The following is a 19,977-nucleotide window of genomic DNA, read 5'->3' on the forward strand; positions in this document are numbered from 1 at the left end:
TGATTATATTATTGTATCAATTTATTAAGGACCAAAGCATTTACAATCTAATCTCCAGGACAGTATTTTGGCAAACGCATGTCCTCAAAGATAAACTGCAATTATAACATTGGGTGCTTCAAATATGCAACCAATTTTTGTAATGTATTGTTACAAAGGGACAAGCATTCGTCAACTTAAGACAAATTATTGTATGCATTGGAGTACCTGTATCATATTTTGCTCGTGTCTGCATCATGAAAGTTTGTTATCAGGTTCCCTGCGATGGCAGTGGCATCTGTTGGAGGTTATGGGTTGGGATGACCAAACCAGCTGTTCTGGGGCCTGCTCCTCTTTCAGGGTTTTAAGGTATAATTGTAAATGTCCACTTCCACTGTCGCGTTCCGTGCTTCCTGAAGACGCGTCTCGTGTCAAGAATCGATTACCGAAGGTCGTAACTTTAGAGTCACTCAACGCTAGATGGTGCTATTTAATTATCTGTAAATAGTCGTTGAAAGATATGACATTCATTTCATGGACAGTTCCAAATAGTGGGCAACTACAGTAAAATATTAAAAGTCATCCTGACAAAACATGGGTTATAATAATAGGATTTTTCTCCTTTTTTCTGGCAACAAAACTGAAACTTTTTTACAAGGATTCATTTCTGCATTAACCACAATACCTGCAGTCAAAATGCAAACAAAACACACTATGATAATATATGCATTGTCTTTGAAACTGATTGGTCCACACCAAGGGACGGCTTTCTTTTGAGCCTCGACCCAATTGGTGCGCGACCAGATGACGCCAAAAGGCGTACAGCTCAAAGACAATGTACCATCAAAGTAATGAGGGCTCGAGGTGAGCATCTATATCATTAGACCTCCTTTGCCAGTACCAAAATATAGGGTTTTTCCCCTTTTTCCTGGCAACAAAACTGAAACCTTTTTACAAGGATATTTTGGTACTGGCAAAGGTCTAATGATGTAGATGCTTACTCCGAGCCCTCATTACTTTGATAGTGCATTGTCTTTGAGCTGTACGCCTTTTGGTGTCTTCTGGTCGAGCATCAATTGAGATGAGGCTAAAAAAAATCCATCTCTGGTGTGGACCAATCAGTTTCAAGGACAATGCATATATTATCAGTGTGTTTTTTGTTTGCATTTTGACCGCAAGTATTGTGGTTAATGCAGACATGATTCCTTGTAAAAAGGTTTCAGTTTTGTTGCCAGAAAAAAGGGGAAAAACCCTATTATTGTAGGTCTCAAAACGAACGAACTTAACTAAGACATTGTCTTGTCCTGTACTGCTACCCAACAAAGCAACGTGATTCCCGCTTAATTCCCTAGACCACAAATAACACGTAAATAAGGGGACCCAAAGCAGAGGATTAGGTACAGAGGGGGATGAGGTCATGCAGATTTTGGGGACAAGGACCGATCTCGGTTTGCCAGCTCAGCAGTTTTGTTTCTATATTTAGTGAATGTTTACATTTCCCTTGTGAAAAATATCGTCAAAGTGACATCTTATGACTTTCTTGAATGAGGATATTCATATTTAGTGACATCCCGGGTATATAGGACTCTATATCAATTTACTTTGTTCCATACTTGGTAAATTATCTAGTAATATTTTGAAAACTTTAGAGGTTTGATTTAGCGACATCTGGTGATAGTTTGAGTTTCATTTGGAAACTTTCCACTTTGAGGAGTTGGCAACACTAACCGATCTCGCCCTGGTCACTAAATTTAGGCCATGTATGCGAGTGGCTCTCCAAGCCACTTTCAGGCTTCCACGAGCTCCATGAGGAAGTCGTCCACATAGCGCAGCATCTGCAGCAGAGCCATGAGCAGCAGAATGTCGCTGCTGGTGTCGGGCTCCAGCTGCACGGCGTAGTTCTTGATGGGCAGCACGGAGGACACGGGCATTCCCAGGTGCGACGCCACCTCCACCACCTGCCGGCGGGGGTCAGGCACACGAGTAACCGTACACACGTGTGCACACAAAGCCAAAGATCCCCCACATAGCCTTAACAGACTGTTGGGGCAAGTGGTGTTAGCGAGCAGTGCCTATGAAGGCCAGCACGGCACACGAGAGGGTGGGTGGCCAGCACCACGCCCGACTGCCTTTGTCTCCCTAGTGGCGATGTTTACACATCCCACCAGCTACTTGCTATGAGGCTCAGGTTGACAAGAAAACACGACCCAGTAATTTTGTGTAATCCACCAATCCTTGGCTCCACAGGTCTCGATTACACGTGTGCATAACCACCAGAGCCCAGCTATTAGAATGATGATGACCTCAACTACCATGCAGATGCAACAATGCCTCATTTATTAGAACTGCTGTATAAAGGTCGTGAATTAAACTGACGTTACCTTCTCCTTGATATATTGGCTACGATAGATGTTCTGAATGTCCTCTTCGACCAGAGGACATGCCTCGTCCACTTTGGTCAACAGGATGAGTTGCGGGATACCTGGCCAGGGAAAAATCACAAACCATGAACACACAAATACACAGGAGCCAGATCCCCCATTTAACCTGTATTGTTGGAGCGAGTGCTATTATTGAGCTGTCATGGCATATGAAAGGATATTGCCAGCATCATGCCCAGCTGGCTTTGGTCTCACCAATGCTTATGTTTACATCACACCAGGTGCTCGATTAAGACTGAGTCAGCCTAGGCAAGACCCAGGACAAGTTCGGATACGATTCACCACTGTCAACCCTCACCAGGACTCAATTCAGGTGGCCATATTCAAAGCGTAGTAATGAACCACTGCACCACCACTCAATACACACAGATTCCCAGTATTGTCTTAAACACTTGGGGTGAGTGCTGTTAGCAAGCACCTGTTTGTAAATTTTCTTGTGTAAAATATAAAATTAAATACATTTTAAACTCTACAGTGTGGATGCAAGTTTGTTTAGCAATTCCATTTTCCTTTATTTCTCTGGTGGGGCTCCACCGGCCTCTCACGCCCGGCCGGCAATGCATGGTGGACAAGTCGTGGTGTGAGTGCGAGGCCGCCTCACCCATCTTGTTGGCCTTGCTGCGAATGAGCTGCAGCTTGGCCTGCATGCGCTCCGACATGACGGCCACCTTGCCCGCGTCGATTACGAACACCAGGCAGTGCACGCGCTGCGCTAGCTCGGGCTCCTGTATGTAGCCCGGGTAGCTGCGCTCGATTGATGCCACGGGGTTGAACTACGAACGTACGCAGCATTTGGAGACACCGTCACGAACGTGGACAACACACCACTTCCTGTTCTTCTGGGAGGCTCAACCGGGACGCGTCGTGTTAAAACTGGCAGCCCCTCTCTCCATCAGCCCCACCTACTTTTGTATAGCCACGCCCACTCAGTCACCAGCACCACCCACACAGGGAGTGGCCTCCTGGCTCTGCATTGGTCCTTCCCACTAGTCGGGTAGCTCCGCCCTTTGTACAATTGTCAATCAAGCAAGATGCCATAAAATGTTCAATCGGGGACAAAATCCCGATTTACGCAAAACTTTGAGACACTGGGACAGCATTTCTACATGTGTATCAAGTGTCAAAAGTAATTATTATTTGACTTGCATATCTATTATCAGATATGGTGGTGATGTACGCCTTTGGTCCGACAACACATCCCTCACAGAGTAGTGCAACCCTTGATGTTTGAGAGCGGCCCTAGAAGCGAATATCGCAGAGCTACCTCCAAGATCCCTTTCAAGTGACCTCTGGTCCACGCAGGAGGGAGCAGCAATTTCCCACCCACACTGCCACTGACAATAATGTTCATCACGTGAACACTGGAGTCACCGGTAACCGGGTTGAGATCATCAACTCACTACACTTGAGAACCCGGTGTAACCACAGGCGACTTAACTAGATTGTAACCCAGGTGTAACATTATGCCTTGTGTAACGTAAACACACACATTGTGTCCGTCTGGTAACTTTACAGACTTTACGGAGTTCTCAGTCCAGTGCTTAGTGCACACGCCAAAGCTTAAGTGACGCCATTGCTCTCGGTCCATGCAGGAAGTGACACCTTATATGCTATGTCTATGAAAATGCATGAGCTCACCTCGCATGAATGTGCATAACGTGTCACACCACACCTATCTGAATATGCATGAGCATGCTCCATGTCACACCAGGATGTCTGCGAAGCCAGCTCGGTGCTCTGAACCTCCGAGCCACCTGGCCATTTCGTGATGTACATTCCTCAATGAGGCTGTTGTGTGTAACAAGCTGAGGCTTGATCACCTGGTAGCGGTCGGGCACGTGTCCCTGCAGCACGCTGACCACGTCCTCCGGGTCTATGCCGGTGCCCGGGCCCTCCTCCATCCCCATGGTGTCGCATAGCTGCACAGGCACTGGCTTGCCTCCTCTCCCGGCAAACAGCTGATATGTGCGGAACTGAACACCCACACACACGGCACACCTGCACATGATTACATGCACAAATAAAAAATACGTGGGCATAGCAAAACGAATATCTCCCTTCTTGGTTGCATATACGCATGGGGGAAACATTCACCAACACCACATTTTACAAAGGGAGCCTCATCTGGAACAACAACCCGGGCTTATTTCTGGCTTCTTTATGAGCGACTGCCCAGGTTTGAACCCAAGTGCTGGCTCAGTCATCTGACATGGCCATTATGAACCACTCGACCACCCTGTGCTGAACACAAGTGCAGTAGAATAATCTCACATCGCGCTCTTCGAGCAGTGAATCCCAGGGTGCTCTCCAAAAGTAAACGAAAAGTCAATACTCAAATCCAATCCAAATGAAATGAAACCGAACTCAAATCTAGGCATACCTCTTATAGCGCTGCCTCTCATAACGCTCTTTTTCCTGGAGCAAATATCCTGCGCGGATCCGCCCACATGTGGCAGGAAGTAAGCGTGGCGTTTCCCGTAGGGATGCATCTTTGTCCACGTATAGTCCTTGTGGAACCTGACGAGGTGTCTACTATGTCGATTCTGCTCATGGTCGATCCGACAGCCACGTTAGAGTATCGATTCATCGAGGGTTATTCACTGCATAGATTAATTGGCAAGCGATCAATGGATCGAGTAATCCCCTTGGTTCATAAAACTTCCCGCAGAGCGCTGGTGAGTATATAACTTATCCTATTATTTTATTTCATCATTAAAAGTTATTTTTATTTATAAAGTGCTTTAATACATTTATCATGTGTACAGTATCCTTATTAAGATGTATTACGGATACCCCAATGAAGCCTCATATATCGCTCATAGGTAAAAAGAATAACACTGTCGGTAATGCATCTACTTTGGAATTGTGTTATGACCTCCCGTAGCACTGTTTCGTCCAGCGCTCCATTTACCAAGACTGCATCCTGAGCGCTATGAGAGGTATGCCTGTATGTACATTTGATTTAGATTTGAGAATTGGGCCGGCATTTCCAATATCAGTAAAAATCGAGCTCCAGAAGCAGAGGCCGGCTAAGGGGACACTTTCTCAGCTCTCATCCTTGGTCCAAGGACATCACAGACTTGGGTGTTTAAAACTGTGTTTCTCATAATGAATTGCGTAATAAAAACATCTAAATAATCACTGAATGTTCATGAAAACACATGATTACACAGAATTGAATCGTGAGAATCATAATTAGGTAGCAATCAGTTTTTGTTTCACAGTGTTTGACAGTTTCTCGCACTGCAACACGAGCTTTTCTCACTACAGCCACATCGAGGATCTGGTCTTGATGCTGGCCTCGTCCTAAAAGGCTCCCGGCCACGACTCGTCCTTGGCCCCGCAGCTTCCCGGCCTCGAATCCTTCGCTCCGTGACCGCGAGGGTTACCCGGGAGGTGAGGCTGGATCCGCTGCTGCCCGCTGCTGCGCGCGTGGTCACGTGGCCCGCGAAGACAGTATCGAGGGAGTTGAAGAAGCTCGACTTTCCCGCGCCAACCTGGCCCAGCAGCAGAACGCGCGGGGCCTTCACACGCGCGTCCTGTGTGGTGTGGCTGCACACGTCCCGCATGAGCTGCTCTCGCTTCCTGACATCCGGTGGAAACAAACCGGCGAACCTTCGATCAGCGCGGTTGGCTACGTGCGGCGGACAAAGCAGTTCAACGTACGTGCGTACGTACAAAACAGGACAGTGCTCGCAAAGCGATGGGATAATCGCGGAGGGGCACAGAGCGGCCACCACGTCCGATCGGCAGGAGAGCCGCGCGACATTGGTCAAGGTCGTTTCCAACGACGTCGACACGCGCGATCTCGACAGTCAAGCGTCCCGGAAATCGACCGCCCACTCAGCCGACGCTAGGACGGAGAAACATATATAACAAAAACGGAGAGAGAAAGCAAGAGGAAGAATAATAATTAATTCCAGCGAGAAGCATAAAAAAGTAGAAGAGAGACAAGGATGGAGAAAGCGAGCGAGACAGGGCTACGGCAGAAGGGGGCTACGCGCCACGGAAACTGTGCAGCCGCCCACTGTGTGAGTGTGCGAGCGTGCACTAAAAACCGGTGGCCGCATATATTTAATAAAGTATTGTATCAAAATATTTTTTTACTTTGGTAAAAAAAAAATTTTACACATTGTTAGCCCTACCTTACTAAAGGTATGGGCTATAAATCTCCCTCCAAGGCATCTACCAGCCTCCTCAATGTAATGAAGCCCACGGCGTTATCGAGTGATTCAGTTAAACAGATTGGTTGCAGAACGTGAACCTGTGATGTATCACAGATGATGTTCTGGCCGCTCTTATTGCTGTGGTCACTTGTCGACACGCAAGTGCTGTATCTTTGCCAACGGCAAGGGAGGGTCCTGCTTCACAGCTATTGCTGGTGTCTCTCATGGGGCTGTCATGCATTAGGGCCATTCCCCAAAATCCCAGGCGATAGGTTGCTGCGTGACAAGGCAGTGTTCACTTACTCTTCAGTCCATGAAACATTTCTCCATGGCTTTTCGGCCAGCAGTTTCTCTATGACAAGAGGAAACACATGACGCGACATTAAAAGCTTCATTATCAGCCATGATGGGTCACCGTTGGATTAAGGCCTCCACCTTGGAAACTGGACAGGTGGCCTCATTTCATTCCTTGCACCAGGGCTCAATACCCACCACGCTACACCACTGGCTGCGAGACATGTTGAACAACTGCATCCCGATGTAATTTCAAACGTGTGTGAAATCAAATGGTGCACATGTGTAGGTGCTGCGTCACTTTACAAATGCCGGGCCATTTGTGCAACTGTGAAATTACTCAGTACCGTCAAGGGTGTACACCTCCAGCTCCTGCAGAGCCAAGTCGTTTCCGAAGATGTCGGCGTTTGTTGCACTGTACGTGTGGCCCAGACTGCCCGTGAAACTGCAGCCATTGGAACCGTTGTTGGGGAGAAACATGAGGTCGTGCCCACCTCCAAAAGTAGGACCGTAGTTTGAAGCATCATAGAAGGAGTGTGATGTATTGGTAGGTTTAATCACAGAGGGGGATGGGTTTCCTGGTGCCTCCAAGCGAAACACGAACGAGTCGTTGTCTGCAATGTAGCCTCCCCGAGACGTTAGGGTCTCTGAAACGTAGCCCCCGAAAATGTACCCCTGGGCGTTGTACGCAACGGTGATGGTAGGGCCTTTGTTGTTACATTTCGTGTGGAACGCCGTTGTATTGAAGCCGTCTGTGCTGCCCTTGTAAAGGAGGCGTAGGGACTTGTTGGCAAGGTTCAGGGCTCGGAGCAGCTTCTGCTGTTGTGCAGACGAGAGCTTTGGGGACAGGGCCATTGCCGAGGATTCTTGGAGGTACCTGCAGATCACACACACCAACGCACAGCTGTCAACATGGCTTTCTTCCAGCAGAAGGTAGAAGCTGTGAACGTGACAAGTGGGAAAGTGCTGCCCCTTTCACGTGTGTATCAGAGAACACGTGAAGGCATCTCAGAGGTAACCCTGTGATGTCGACTTTCACAGGCCGATCTCTGTCATTAAACGTTTTGTTGCTCTGCGAGACCCGAATGGATTATTCGTCTCGTGGCATGACAGCGAGAGCAAAATTGGGATAGAATTGAGGGGGGGGGGGAAATAAAATCGAAAATAAGCAAACCTATTTCGTTTCATTGAGGAAATCGTCCTCTTCATGATTATCAGAGTGCTGATGAGCCCCAGTGTCCGCCCAGCTCTGATGCACACACAGACATGTACAAAGTAAAAACAATCCCCCGTGCAGCCCAACACAGACTGTTGGAGCAAGGCCCGTAAGCGAGCACCTATGTGTAAGTGTTACCGAGGCAATGAAGTTCCCTTCCCAGGGCCACTCGCTTGGACTCCCTTGCACTCAATTTAAAAGGCTTGCACAGTACCCATTTATCTGCACGTGAGTTTAGCATGCTCTGCCCAACTCGATATTTTTTTTATTGCTTATTTCGGTCTTCTTTGTGTCCTGTATAAAGTGTTGCCCTTGATGGTATACCTTCGAATGTTGAAGCGCCTACCGTGTGTTGATTTTTGTAATTAATGTAAATGTTTATTTTTATTTTGTTCTGTATGCTAACGATGTGGATGGAGTGGACGGTTGTCAGGGAGACTCGGGGGCGGGGAGAGAGGGGAAGAGGGAGAGAAGAAAGATAGAGGGGGGAGAGAGAAAGGGAGAGAGGGCAGCACCAATGAAGCAACCAACTACTTATACTAGGATTGAAGCTTTCGTGACTGCAGGAATTACTATACTCATTGGTTCTTTCGGTAAAGTCACGTATGTAGAAATAAAATAAAATGACACACAGAGAGACATCACACACAGAGGGACACCACACACAGAGGGACATCACACACAGAGGGACATCACACACAGAGGGACATCACACACAGAGGGGCGTCGCACACAGAGGGACATCACACACAGAGGGACATCACACTTAGGGACATCGCACACAGAGGGACATCGCACAGAGAGGGACATCGCACAGAGAGGGACATCGCACACAGAGGGACATCGCAAACAGAGGGACATCGCACACAGAGGGACATCGCACACAGAGGGACATCACACACAGAGCACACAGAGAACGGCAAACTGCACGGAAGAAAATACAGCAATAAGATGGGAGACGCGAACTCAGCAAACCTTAGAAACTTAATGCGATGCAACCCAGTCGGCCAACAACATGGTTAGACACTAAACCTGGTTGACCACGTATTTCAAAAGACTGCTAAATCTTGTGTTCATCTTATAGGTTGAACACACCAATGTAAACAGAGGATAAGGACTCGTGAACAGACACGAGGTACAAGGTAGCAGAGATACATACACAGGGAAAGGTGTTTTGGGCAGTACAGAGGGACACAACGAGTAACACCACACCAAGAGACATACACACATGGAGAGGCACACACAGAAAGATGCACAGAGGGGTATAGGCTGTAGAGGTGGGGGAAGGGATGGGTAACCGTGCATGGACATGCAAATACCAATGCAGGCAACAAATCGGGGGAAACACATGGGAAAACGAAAACGGAGAATGCACATGGGAAATAAACGAAAACGGTGACACCAACCACGGTAAACGAAAACGAAGCAAAGTTACATCAAGTAGAGATACATACACAGAGAAGACAACACAGGGAAAGATGTTAGATTAATGCACCTCTACGGGGAGGTTGTCCTTACAATTGTCCAATTGTTAGTACACGTGCATGACGACTAATAATAGATCACGTGTATGACTGTGCCGATCACGTCATAGCTCAAGACTCAAGGACCCGGATCAGGAAGTGCTTTCACTCCAGATCCGAGCTGTTAACCTGATGATGCTGGATGCAATTTGCAACGAAACGTCGGTTACCAATTTAGCACCGGTAGTGCGGGCGGACATTTGAAACGTTTGAGTCACGTGACGCTTTTCATAGTTGGCTGCGTCAGGTGGAGGAGGGTTTACGAACACATTTTTACACGACCTGTAAACAAGTTACATTTTAACCTATTTGGCGGTACGTGTACACCAGTGCACGGGGAAAGGGACGGGGACGTTTTATTCCCGCGATTAGGACGGCGACAGCGGATCTCCTGGTGTGGGTTGGAGTGAGCCGTGCTTTTATTGCGGTGGTTCCCGTTTCTCATTACTGTTATCTCCATATATATAAAAGGCAAAGTTGTGATTGTGTGTGTCTGTTCAAAATGTTTAGCGTACTTCCCGACATGCAACAAACTTGAAATTTGCCATGTGGGTACTTTCTAGACTGTACACCATGCAAAAATGATAAAAAGACACTTTTTTGGGGGGGAGGGGAGCTCAAATGCTCAATAATGCATTTATTTTTTTGCACGGCAAATGAGCTGTGACGTCAAGTCTGTCACGTGACCCGCGCATGTGGAAGCGTAACGCATTGTAGTGTAGTGGTTAGCGCGCTGTGCATGTGTCTGTGTGTGTCTCTGTGTGTGTATGTGTGTGGAAGCTTAACGCATTGCAGTGTAGTGGTTAGCGCGCTGTGTATGTGTCTGTGTGTGTGTATGTGTGTGGAAGCGTAACGCATTGTAGTGTAGTGGTTAGCGCGCTGTGTATGTGTCTGTGTGTGTGTGTCTGTGTGTGGAAGCGTAACGCATTGTAGTGTAGTGGTTAGCGCGCTGTGTATGTGTCTGTGTGTATGTGTGTGTATGTCTGTGTGTATGTCCTCTACTCGGGGCAGCAGACTGCCAAACAACAGGGTGTGGCTCTTCTTTTGAACAAAAGAATGAAGGGGGCGTGGGAGCGTGGCGGTGAGGTGTGGGAAGCTGTTAGCCCCAGGCTACTTTGGGCTCGCCTTCCCATCAACCGGAGGCGAGGAATGGTGGTCGTGGTTACTTATGCCCCCACCGAAGATGAACATCCGTGGAGGGACGCAGGCAAAGCCGATGAGTCAGATCCCTTCTATGACCTCCTGTCACAGGTGCTGGCTAAAGTGGCCCCTCGGGATAGAGTCATCATGTTGGGTGACTTTAATACCCGAGTTGGTCATGATACTGGCACCTGGTCTGGAGTGATTGGAGGGCATGGGCCAGATCAGCTCAATAACAACGGTAGGAGGCTGCTAGATTTTTGTGCAGCCCATGGGCTTGTAATTACCAACACGCTGTTCCGGCATCGGCGCATCCACACAACATCATGGATGCATGCCGGGTCCAAGCAAGAACATCTGCTGGACTACATAGTGACGGACCAGCGGATGCGAGCCTATGTCCTTGACACCAGGACCTACCGTGGAGCTGATCTCCCCTCTGACCATCGACTAGTCATCTGTAAGATGTGCCTGCCATTCTTCCACTCCGGTGGTGGGTGTACACCCAGGACCCCATTCCGACCTAAAGTGGCCTGGTCTCAGTTATCTGATGAAAGTTGCAAGCGAGAATTTCATCATCGCTTGCGGCTGGGATTGGCATCGTCCCCGACTCCTCCTGATGTCGAGGGTAAATGGGCGAGGTTTAGGACTGTGACTCATGCAGCTGCAATGGCTGCTTTGGGTACGCGGTCCAGACCTCCCCAGAGACCCTGGCTGACAGAGGAGGTGTTCAGGATGGTTGAGAAAAAGCGACAGGCCCACTGTCATCGGCTACAGAATCCCACGTCAGAGAATGAGGAGGCTTACCGCAGCCTTCGCTCGGAGGTTCGGAGAGCCGTGAGGCACTGCAAGGATGGGTGGTGGTCGCGGGTTGCTGAGGAGATGGAGTCTGCCTCAGTTGTCCGTGATCACAAATCTCTATTTAACTCCATCAAAAAAGTAACCTGCAGTGCCACACCTATTACCATCATTAGGGAAAAAACGGTGATCAAATCTCTGACCCCCAGGAACAGGTTTGCAGATTTGCTGAGCATTTCTGTGAGGTCCTGGGGGAGGGAAAATCCCTCAGCCAGGAAAACATCGTGGCACAAAGTGAGGATGACCCTGCTGAGGCTGCGGTGCCTCAAATATTGGAAGAAGTCACCCCCTGTGAGTGGCTGGCTGAGGTGCCATCTGTTGAGGAAGTACTGAAGGCGATCCGGAGTCTGAGACCAGGAAAGGCAGCGGGCAGAGATGATCTCCCAAGCGAAATGCTGAGGGAGGGTGGCGTTTGTGCACAGACTGCCCTATATGACATCATAACAACGGTCTGGGCTGCTGGACGGGTTCCGCAGGATTGGAAGGATGCCCTGGTGGTCCCCCTCTTTAAGAAGGGGGACCGCACAGACTGTAACAACTACAGGGGCATCTCACTCCTCAGTGTGTCGGGAAAGGTCCTGGCAAGGATTATTCAGCATCGCCTTGCCAGGCACGCTGAGGAGAGGCTTGCGGAGCCCCAATGCGGTTTCAGGAAAGGGCGGTCCTGCACAGATGCCATATTTTCTGTCCGTCTGCTACAGCAGAGGTGTAGGGAATTCCAACAAGACCTACATCTCTGCTTTATTGACCTGGTCAAGGCCTATGATACCATCAGTAGGCCTGGGCTCTGGGTCGTTCTTCGTGCTTTTGGAGTACCTGACCCTCTGCTCACGATCATTAAGGACCTTCATGATGGTGAGCGGGCCCGGGTAAAACTACGTGGCCGGGAGTCACAGCCATTCCCTGTACACCTTGGGGTGCGACAGGGATGTCCTCTGGCTCCCACATTATTTAACATCTATTTTGACCACGTAATTCGTGAAGCCTTCAATAGCTGTACCGGGGGAATCTCCATATGGTACAGATATAATGGGAGGCTGATCGATGCCCGGGTGCAGTCAAGGGATGGCTCCCTATTGGTCAACCACGTTATGTATGCTGATGATTTGGTAATAGCTGCTCAGTCAGAGGAGGAGTTGGAGACGCTGCTGCTGAGACTGGAGCGTGCCACTAAGAGGTGGGGCCTTACCATCAGCCCCACCAAAACTAAGCACCTGCCTGGGTATTTTGTACCATCGGACACTCCACCCCCACAACTCCCAATCGGTGATGGGGCAGTTGTGGAGAGAGTGGAGAGTTTCCCATACCTGGGTAGTGTGCTTATGACTGGCTCCAGTTTAACAGCAGAGGTCTCACTCCGAATCAGTCGAGCGGCAATATCTTTTCATCGGTTGCGTAACGCTGTGTGGAAGCTACCTGGTCTGTCGCTCCGTACTAAGCTTCAGGTCTTCTCGGCCACGGTCATTCCCTCCCTTCTCTACGCTTGCGAAACGTGGACCCCCCTAATGGAACATCTTCGCCGGTTAGAAACATTTAGGCTGGCCTGCCTACAATCCATCCTGGGTTTAACCAGACTGGATTGTGTGAGGAGCTCACAAATCCTTGAAAGATCTGGGCAAGGTCCCATCGGTGAGCTCCTCCGGCAGGCAAGGCTGCGATGGCTGGGTCATGTAGCCCGCATGCCCAGCCAACGCATGCCGAAACAGCTTTTGTTCGGCCGGATTGAGGGGGCAAAGCGGGCGCGGCACGGGCTAGAGAAGAGATGGAGTGATGTGGTACAGGAGAACGTGGAGCTGAGTGGACTTGCCGATGACTGGTACCAGCAGTGTCAAGATCGACCTCTGTGGAGGAGGCTCGTGAAGGATGCTACTGGGCAGTTGGAGGTAGTCGCCCTCCAACAACAACGGAGGGCGGAGGAGCGACGCTCACAACAACGAGCGGAGCACCGGGTTGCTAAAGCACAGCAGGTTGGCACAGTAGGGGGCACAGGTGGTGCATCAGCCAGTCATCTCAGTCAGTCGACCCGTGGCACCTGGGTCTGCCCCGTGACCTGCTGGCGGGCGTTCGACACTTCACGTGGCCTCAGGGTGCACATGGCCTGGCACAAGCGTCGTGGTGACGTCACCACCACTTAGTGGCGAATGGCGGTTGTTGTTGTATGTGTGTGGAAGCGTAACGCATTGTAGTGTAGTGGCTATCGGGGTGGACTCAGGTCGACTCAGCCTCAAATGAGTACCTGGTGCGGTGTGTAAACATTGCCACTTGGGAGACAAAGGCGGTCGGGTGTGGTGCTGGCCACCCACCCCCTCGTGTATCGTTCCGGCCTTCATAGGTGCTCGCTAACAGCACTTGCCCCTACAGTCTGTTAAGGCTATATGGGGGATCTTTGTGTCTGTGTGTATGTGTGTGGAAGCGTAACGCATTGTAGTGTAGTGGTTAGCGCGCTGTGTATGTGTCTGTGTGTGTATGTGTGTGTGTGTCTGTGTGTATGTGTGTGGAAGCGTAACGCTTTGTAGTGTAGTGGTTAGCGCGCTGTGTATGTGTCTGTGTGTATGTGTCTGTGTGTGTGTATGTGTGGAAGCGTAACGCATTGTAGTATAGTGGTTAGCGCGCTGTGTATGTGTCTGTGTGTGTGTGTATGTGTCTGTTTGTGTATGTGTGTGGAAGCGTAACGCATTGTAGTGTAGTGGTTAGCGCGCTGTGTATGTGTCTGTGTGTGTGTATGTGTGTATGTGTGTGTCTGTGTGTATGTGTGTGGAAGCGTAACGCATTGTTGTGTAGTGGTTAGCGCGCTGTGTATGTGTCTGTGTGTGTGTCTGTGTATGTGTCTGTGTGTGTCTGTGTGTATGTGTGTGGAAGCGTAACGCATTGTTGTGTAGTGGTTAGCGCGCCGCGCTACGAACCCGCGACCCGAGTTCGATTCCCGTTCACGGCCACCGCCGGTGACGATTATTTGAACCGCACCTGGGCCTCCCCTAGATCGACTCAGCCTCAAACGAGTTAATGGTGTGGTGTGTGAACATCGCCACTGGGAGGACAAAGGCGGCCGGGCGTGGTGAATCCAAGTCCCGGGCGAAGCCGGGTAGTAAAGCAAATTAATTATAATGATTAAAGAGTTTGTTACCGGACCCATCCTGAATACTATCGATCATCTTTCGCTAAGCAAATTAGTAAGGTGCCGAATAATGAATTGGACGACAGGCCTGACCCAAGATAAAACCAATGTATGAATCCCTTCACCCTTATTAACTCTCCAACACACCGGTGTGCTACAGTAACAACGAATTTGCACGTTTTGTTTACGTAACAAACCCTAATTGGCCGTGTCGGGTGGTGTTGTGGGTTTAACGACGCATTAATCTTTACGCGATCCAACTCAAGAAAAAAAACATTTATGATGGATAATATTGGTCTGCTGGGTTTTGAGCCGGGTGACAACGCCCTTCCGCATATCGGCACTTGCAAAGTAGTGACACAGCGCATCCTTGCAGCGTCGGATGATCCTAGTAACACAAGTAGCTACACATGTACAGTAGTAGCTACACATGTAGGGTAGTGTAGCTACCACACATGTAGTAGCTACACATTTAGTGTAGCTACTTCATGTGTAGCTACCACACATGTAGTAGCTACACATGTAATAGCTACACAATAGCTACATGTATAGTAGCTACACGTGTAGTAGCTACGGGCCCCGCACTTTCAAGGGCCCCGCACTAAATGCTTTCAAGCTATCAATTCCGGTTCTGTGATTCTGCACTTGCTCTATTACTATAGTACTATACCGCCTTCAACTTTTATTAACGACCGGGTACTCATTGGTTTTTTCGGTAAAGTCACAACGCAAGCGATCTTCATCAGGTGTCAAGAGCTACACATGTAGAAGATCGCTTGCGTTGTGATCGAAACGTCGTGATTGTTTTTTTGTTTTAATATAATTTTATTGTATTTTTACATACGTGACTTTACCGAAAAAAACAATGAGTAATTTTATGCAGTCACGAAAGCTTGAATACTTTACGAACGACTGGGTGTTTAAGGTTAGCGATTTGTCGTATTATCTGGCTGTACAGCAAATTAGAAAATACAATTACTTTACTATGCAAGTTAAACATTTGTGTTTTAATATTTACGTGTTTTTTTATATTTAGGGCCCCTTCATAACAAATGCTACAGGCCTCGCACTAGCTTCATCCGGCACTGCTCCCTAGCCATGCTTCGTTTCACCGTCTGTACGTTTTTGACAAACGCGAATGCAGTAGAAACACGAATTAAATATGAGAGAGTAGTCAAAAGGGAACAAAGCTACGACTTGTGTGCAGGAGCGCAAACTTACCGTGCAACGTCGAAAGTGAAATTAGGAACTGACAACCGCCTACCCCCTCGAACGCTGTGGTTTGTCCCAAGTGTGACAGGGTTGGAAACCCCCCCCCCACCACCCAGCGTGAATGGTCTCTCCCATCAGCGGTGTTATTGACCGCCAGCTGCCACAAGTGACCACAGTCTTGGGATGATGGCCAATTTATAAGGTTTCCTATGAGTCCATTACATAAAACAACGTTCTTACAAACTGTTCCGTCTGAGAATGTGTTATATCGGGTTTAATACAGCATTAACAATTCAATATTTGCGTGATAAAAACGAACTGTATACAGTCCATAAACAACATTAATCTAAGGTTATGATTTGTGGTCTCAGAATATGAATCAAATACTTAAGGCTATATATAACTCAATTTGTAAACACCGGGGTACTGTAAGTCAGTGTTTACAAATTGAGTTGTGCCTGTGGTGACTGCTATATCGGGCAGACGAAACGACATTTCTGACCGAATTCGCGAGCACAAATCAGATTTGAAACACGGCAGAACGAATTCTTTGGCCGTGGCTGATCATTGTTTCAACACAGCGGGTTCTCATGACATTGTTTTCTCCGATACCAAAGTACTATGCAGACCTCCCGGTTATTACCAAAGATTTGTCCATGAAGCCATCCAGATATACAAACATAGACACAACTTCAACCGAGAGGATGGTTTTACTGGTAGGAACGAAGTTGTAAGCTGAGTGTACCAGCCTGCAATAGATTAATGTGTCCGTCCGTCCGTCCCCTTTCAATTAACGAAGTGAAATCTCGTGCTGTTGGGTGTAAAATCAGCAATAGACAGCGCAGAGACTTGTCCTACCAGCCCACCCTGCAGGGTCCTGTTAAATTGAGCAACCATTGTAAAGATGTCATCAACCAAGTCAAACTTTAGCTGCCTTATAATTGTACAGCTATTGCCATTTCTGCCAGTGGTTGTATGTACTCGCTCTCGTGCAGTGCACCACCGCTACCCCGAACCCCCTGCAGCATAACACAAGGCGGCTTAACTTAGCCCCTCCCCACCCACGTCCCTTCCTGGCTCCTCCCCCCCTTAACTTAGCCCTCCCCTCCGCACCCACGTCCCTTCCTGGCTCCTCCCCCCTTTAACTTAGCCCTCCCCACCTACGTCCCTTCCTGGCTCCTCCCCCTCCCTTAACTTAGCCCTCCCCACCCACGTCCCTTCCTGGCTCCTCCCCCCCCTTAACTTAGCCCTCCCCTCCCCACCCACGTCCCTTCCTGGCTCCTCCCCCCCCCTTAACTTAGCCCTCCCCTTCCCACCCACGTCCCTTCCTGGATCCTCTCCCGCCTTAACTTAGCCCTCCCCTCCCCACCCACGTCCCTTCCTGGCTCCTCCCCCGCCTTAACCTGTATATAAGCCCGGGTGTCTCAGAGCTCTTCACTTGATGCAGCTATTTTGCTGTGACTCTTCCACCTGAAGACGGAAGCTTGTATTGCCTCCGAAACGTTGTGATTTATTTTAGTTTTCATTTATTTTATTTTACCTACGTGACTTTACAAAAAAAACAAAGAGTATGAATCTTTGCAGTCACGAAAGCTTCACATCTAAAACTAAAGACAGCTGATCTCCAGCTCTGTAAGAACTCACTCGCACATTGGGTTTTCACGGCAGCTTCATCACATGGAGGGGATCTAACGCCTTCCGGCCTCCAAAAACTGTTTGCTGTCAAAACAATAATGTTATTTTGATCGTGGGGTTAAAGCCGACTCCATGTCGTACAAAAATAGAATAGATCCATAAGTTGAGATAATTTACAGTCTCACCATTTCATCTGCTCAGTCACTCACTCAGTCACCCACTCGCCTGATAAATCATCCACCCAGTCACCCATTGACCTGCTCAATCACCCACTCAGTCATCCACTCACCTGATAAATCACCTACTCAGTCACCCACTCACCTGATAAATCACCCACTCAGTCATCCACCCACCTGCCCAATCATCCACCCAGTCACCCACTCACCTGATCAATCATCCACTCACCTGATCCGTCACCCACTCAGTCACCCACTCACCTGATAAATCACCCACTCAGTCATCCACCCACCTGCCCAATCACCCACTCACCTTCCCAATAACCCACTCAGTCATCCACTCACCTGATTCGTCACTCAGTCACCCACCCACCTGCTCAATCACCCACTCAGTCACCCACCCACCTGCCCAATAACCCACTCAATCACCCACTCACCTGATCCGTCACCCACCCACCTGCTCAATCACCCACTCAGTCACCCACTCACCTGCCCAACCACCCACTCAGCCACCCACTCACCTGCCCAATCACCCACTCAGTCATCCACCCACCTGCCCAATAACCCACTCAGTCACCCACTCACCTTCCCAATAGCCCACTCAGTCATCCACTCACCTGAAATGTCACTCAGTCACCCACCCACCTGCCCAATCACCGACTCAGCCACCCACTCACCTGCCCAATCACCCACTCAGTCATCCACCCACCTGCCCAATAACCCACTCAGTCACACACTCACCTTCCCAATAACCCACTCAGTCATCCACTCACCTGATCCGTCACTCAGTCACCCACCCACCTGCTCAATCACCCACTCAGTCACCCACCCACCTGCCCAATCATCCACTCAGCCACCCACTCACCTGCCCAATCACCCACTCAATCACCCACTCACCTGATCCGTCACCCACCCACCTGCTTAATCACCCACTCAGTCACCCACTCACCTGCCCAATCACCCACTCAGCCACCCACTCACCTGCCCAATCACCCACTCAGCCACCCACTCACCTGCCCAATCACCCACTCACCTGCCCAATCACCTGATCCGTCACCCACTAAGTCACCCACCCACCTGATAAATCATCCACTCAGTCATCCACCCACCTGCCCAATCACCCACTCAGTCACCCACTCACCTGCCTAATCCACTCTGTCATCCACTCACCTCATCCGCCACCCACTCGCCACACACGATAGCTCATCCAAGTGGCTGATATCAAATGTGAGCATCTGCAACAGCAAAATGAACTAAACGCGTCTTGACGCGACGAAAATTACAAATCGCCGCGGTCCCTACGTGCAGCGCTGCGGGGCGGTGTACGGCGCGCGCCAAACTTTACCGCGGCCCCTTGGCTTGGTCGCGCTGAGTGGCGGAGCCCGGCCGCTAACGCTGGGCTCCGCGGGAAGGGAGACAAAGACGGCCAGGACACGTGACAAGAGAGACAAAGACGGCCGGGACACGTGACAAGAGAGACAAAGACGGCCGAGACACCAGGTGAGAGAGACAAAAACTATTGGGACACGTGACGAGAGAGACAAAGACGTCCGGGACACGTGACGAGAGAGACAAAGACTGCGGGGACACGTGACGAGAGAGACAGACGGCGAGGACACGTGACGAGAGAGACAAAGACGGCGGGGACGCCGTACACTGCTGTTGTGTCGACCCATCATCACCACTCGTGGTGGTCGTGATGGTGGCGACTCTCAACGTCAATGCGACGACGACCACGCTGGTGGTAGTGGTGGTGGCGGCAAGTTGGTGGTGGTGGTGGCGGCAAGTTGGTGGTGGTGGTGGTAGTGGTAAGTTGGTGGTGGTGGTAGTTAGTGGTGGTGGTGGTAGTGGTGGTGGTAGTTGGTGGTGGTAGTGGTAAGTTTGTGGTGGTAGTGGTGGTGGTAGTTGGTGGTGGTAGTGGCGGTGGACAGCGGTGGGCAGCGGTTAGCGCTACGCTGCGCTACCAACCCGAAGTTCGATTCCCGCTCACGTCGGCTACCCACCGGTGACGACTATCCGAGCCGATCCTGGGTCGACTCAGCCTCAAGCGAGTGCCTGGCGCGGTGTGCGGCAAACGTCGCCACTGGGGGGAGACAAAGGCGGCCGGGCGTGGTTGCTGGCCACCCACCCCGCCGTGTGCCATAGGCGCTGCTGCTCGCTCACAGCACTTGTCAAGGCGACACGGGGAATATTTTCCGCTTCCTGTCTCCGTGTCACGCGTC

The 19,977-nt window shown here is 49.8% G+C and overlaps 2 protein-coding genes across 11 annotated transcripts in view; one reads left to right on the forward strand and one right to left on the reverse strand.

The window, feature by feature from the left end:
* Positions 1–19,977, reverse strand: part of LOC116941490 (interferon-induced protein 44-like) — a 20,248-nt gene continuing 271 nt past the window's right edge. Inside the window, exons 1-9 of one of the 9 annotated variants that reach the window (XM_032952605.2) lie at positions 19,759–19,913; positions 8,055–8,129; positions 7,228–7,757; positions 6,890–6,938; positions 5,810–6,005; positions 4,241–4,393; positions 3,022–3,193; positions 2,361–2,461; positions 1–1,937 (exon numbers count right to left, since the gene is read on the reverse strand). In XM_032952605.2, coding sequence (XP_032808496.1) covers positions 1,767–1,937; positions 2,361–2,461; positions 3,022–3,193; positions 4,241–4,393; positions 5,810–6,005; positions 6,890–6,938; positions 7,228–7,757; positions 8,055–8,129; positions 19,759–19,898 — 1,587 coding nt within the window. In that variant the 5' untranslated portion in view covers positions 19,899–19,913 and the 3' untranslated portion in view covers positions 1–1,766. Of the gene's footprint in view, positions 1,938–2,360; positions 2,462–3,021; positions 3,194–4,240; positions 4,394–5,809; positions 6,006–6,889; positions 6,939–7,227; positions 7,758–8,054; positions 8,130–15,953; positions 16,106–17,588; positions 17,645–18,925; positions 19,042–19,758; positions 19,914–19,977 lie in introns of those variants that run through there. The other 8 variants (XM_032952606.2, XM_032952608.2, XM_032952610.2 and 5 more) reach the window with 8 other exon arrangements.
* Positions 19,086–19,977, forward strand: part of LOC116941493 (DGAT1/2-independent enzyme synthesizing storage lipids-like) — an 18,810-nt gene continuing 17,918 nt past the window's right edge. The window contains exon 1 of one of the 2 annotated variants that reach the window (XM_076066677.1): positions 19,086–19,255. The gene's annotated coding sequence lies outside the window, so the exon portion shown is untranslated. The remainder of the gene's footprint in view (positions 19,256–19,977) is intronic. The other variant, XM_032952617.2, reaches the window with a different exon arrangement.

Source organism: Petromyzon marinus, chromosome 12, assembly GCF_048934315.1.
Source record: "Petromyzon marinus isolate PM22_M1 ecotype Great Lakes invasive population chromosome 12, UKy_Petmar_22M1.pri1.0, whole genome shotgun sequence".
In the NCBI taxonomy this organism is placed as follows: Eukaryota; Metazoa; Chordata; class Hyperoartia; order Petromyzontiformes; family Petromyzontidae; genus Petromyzon; species Petromyzon marinus.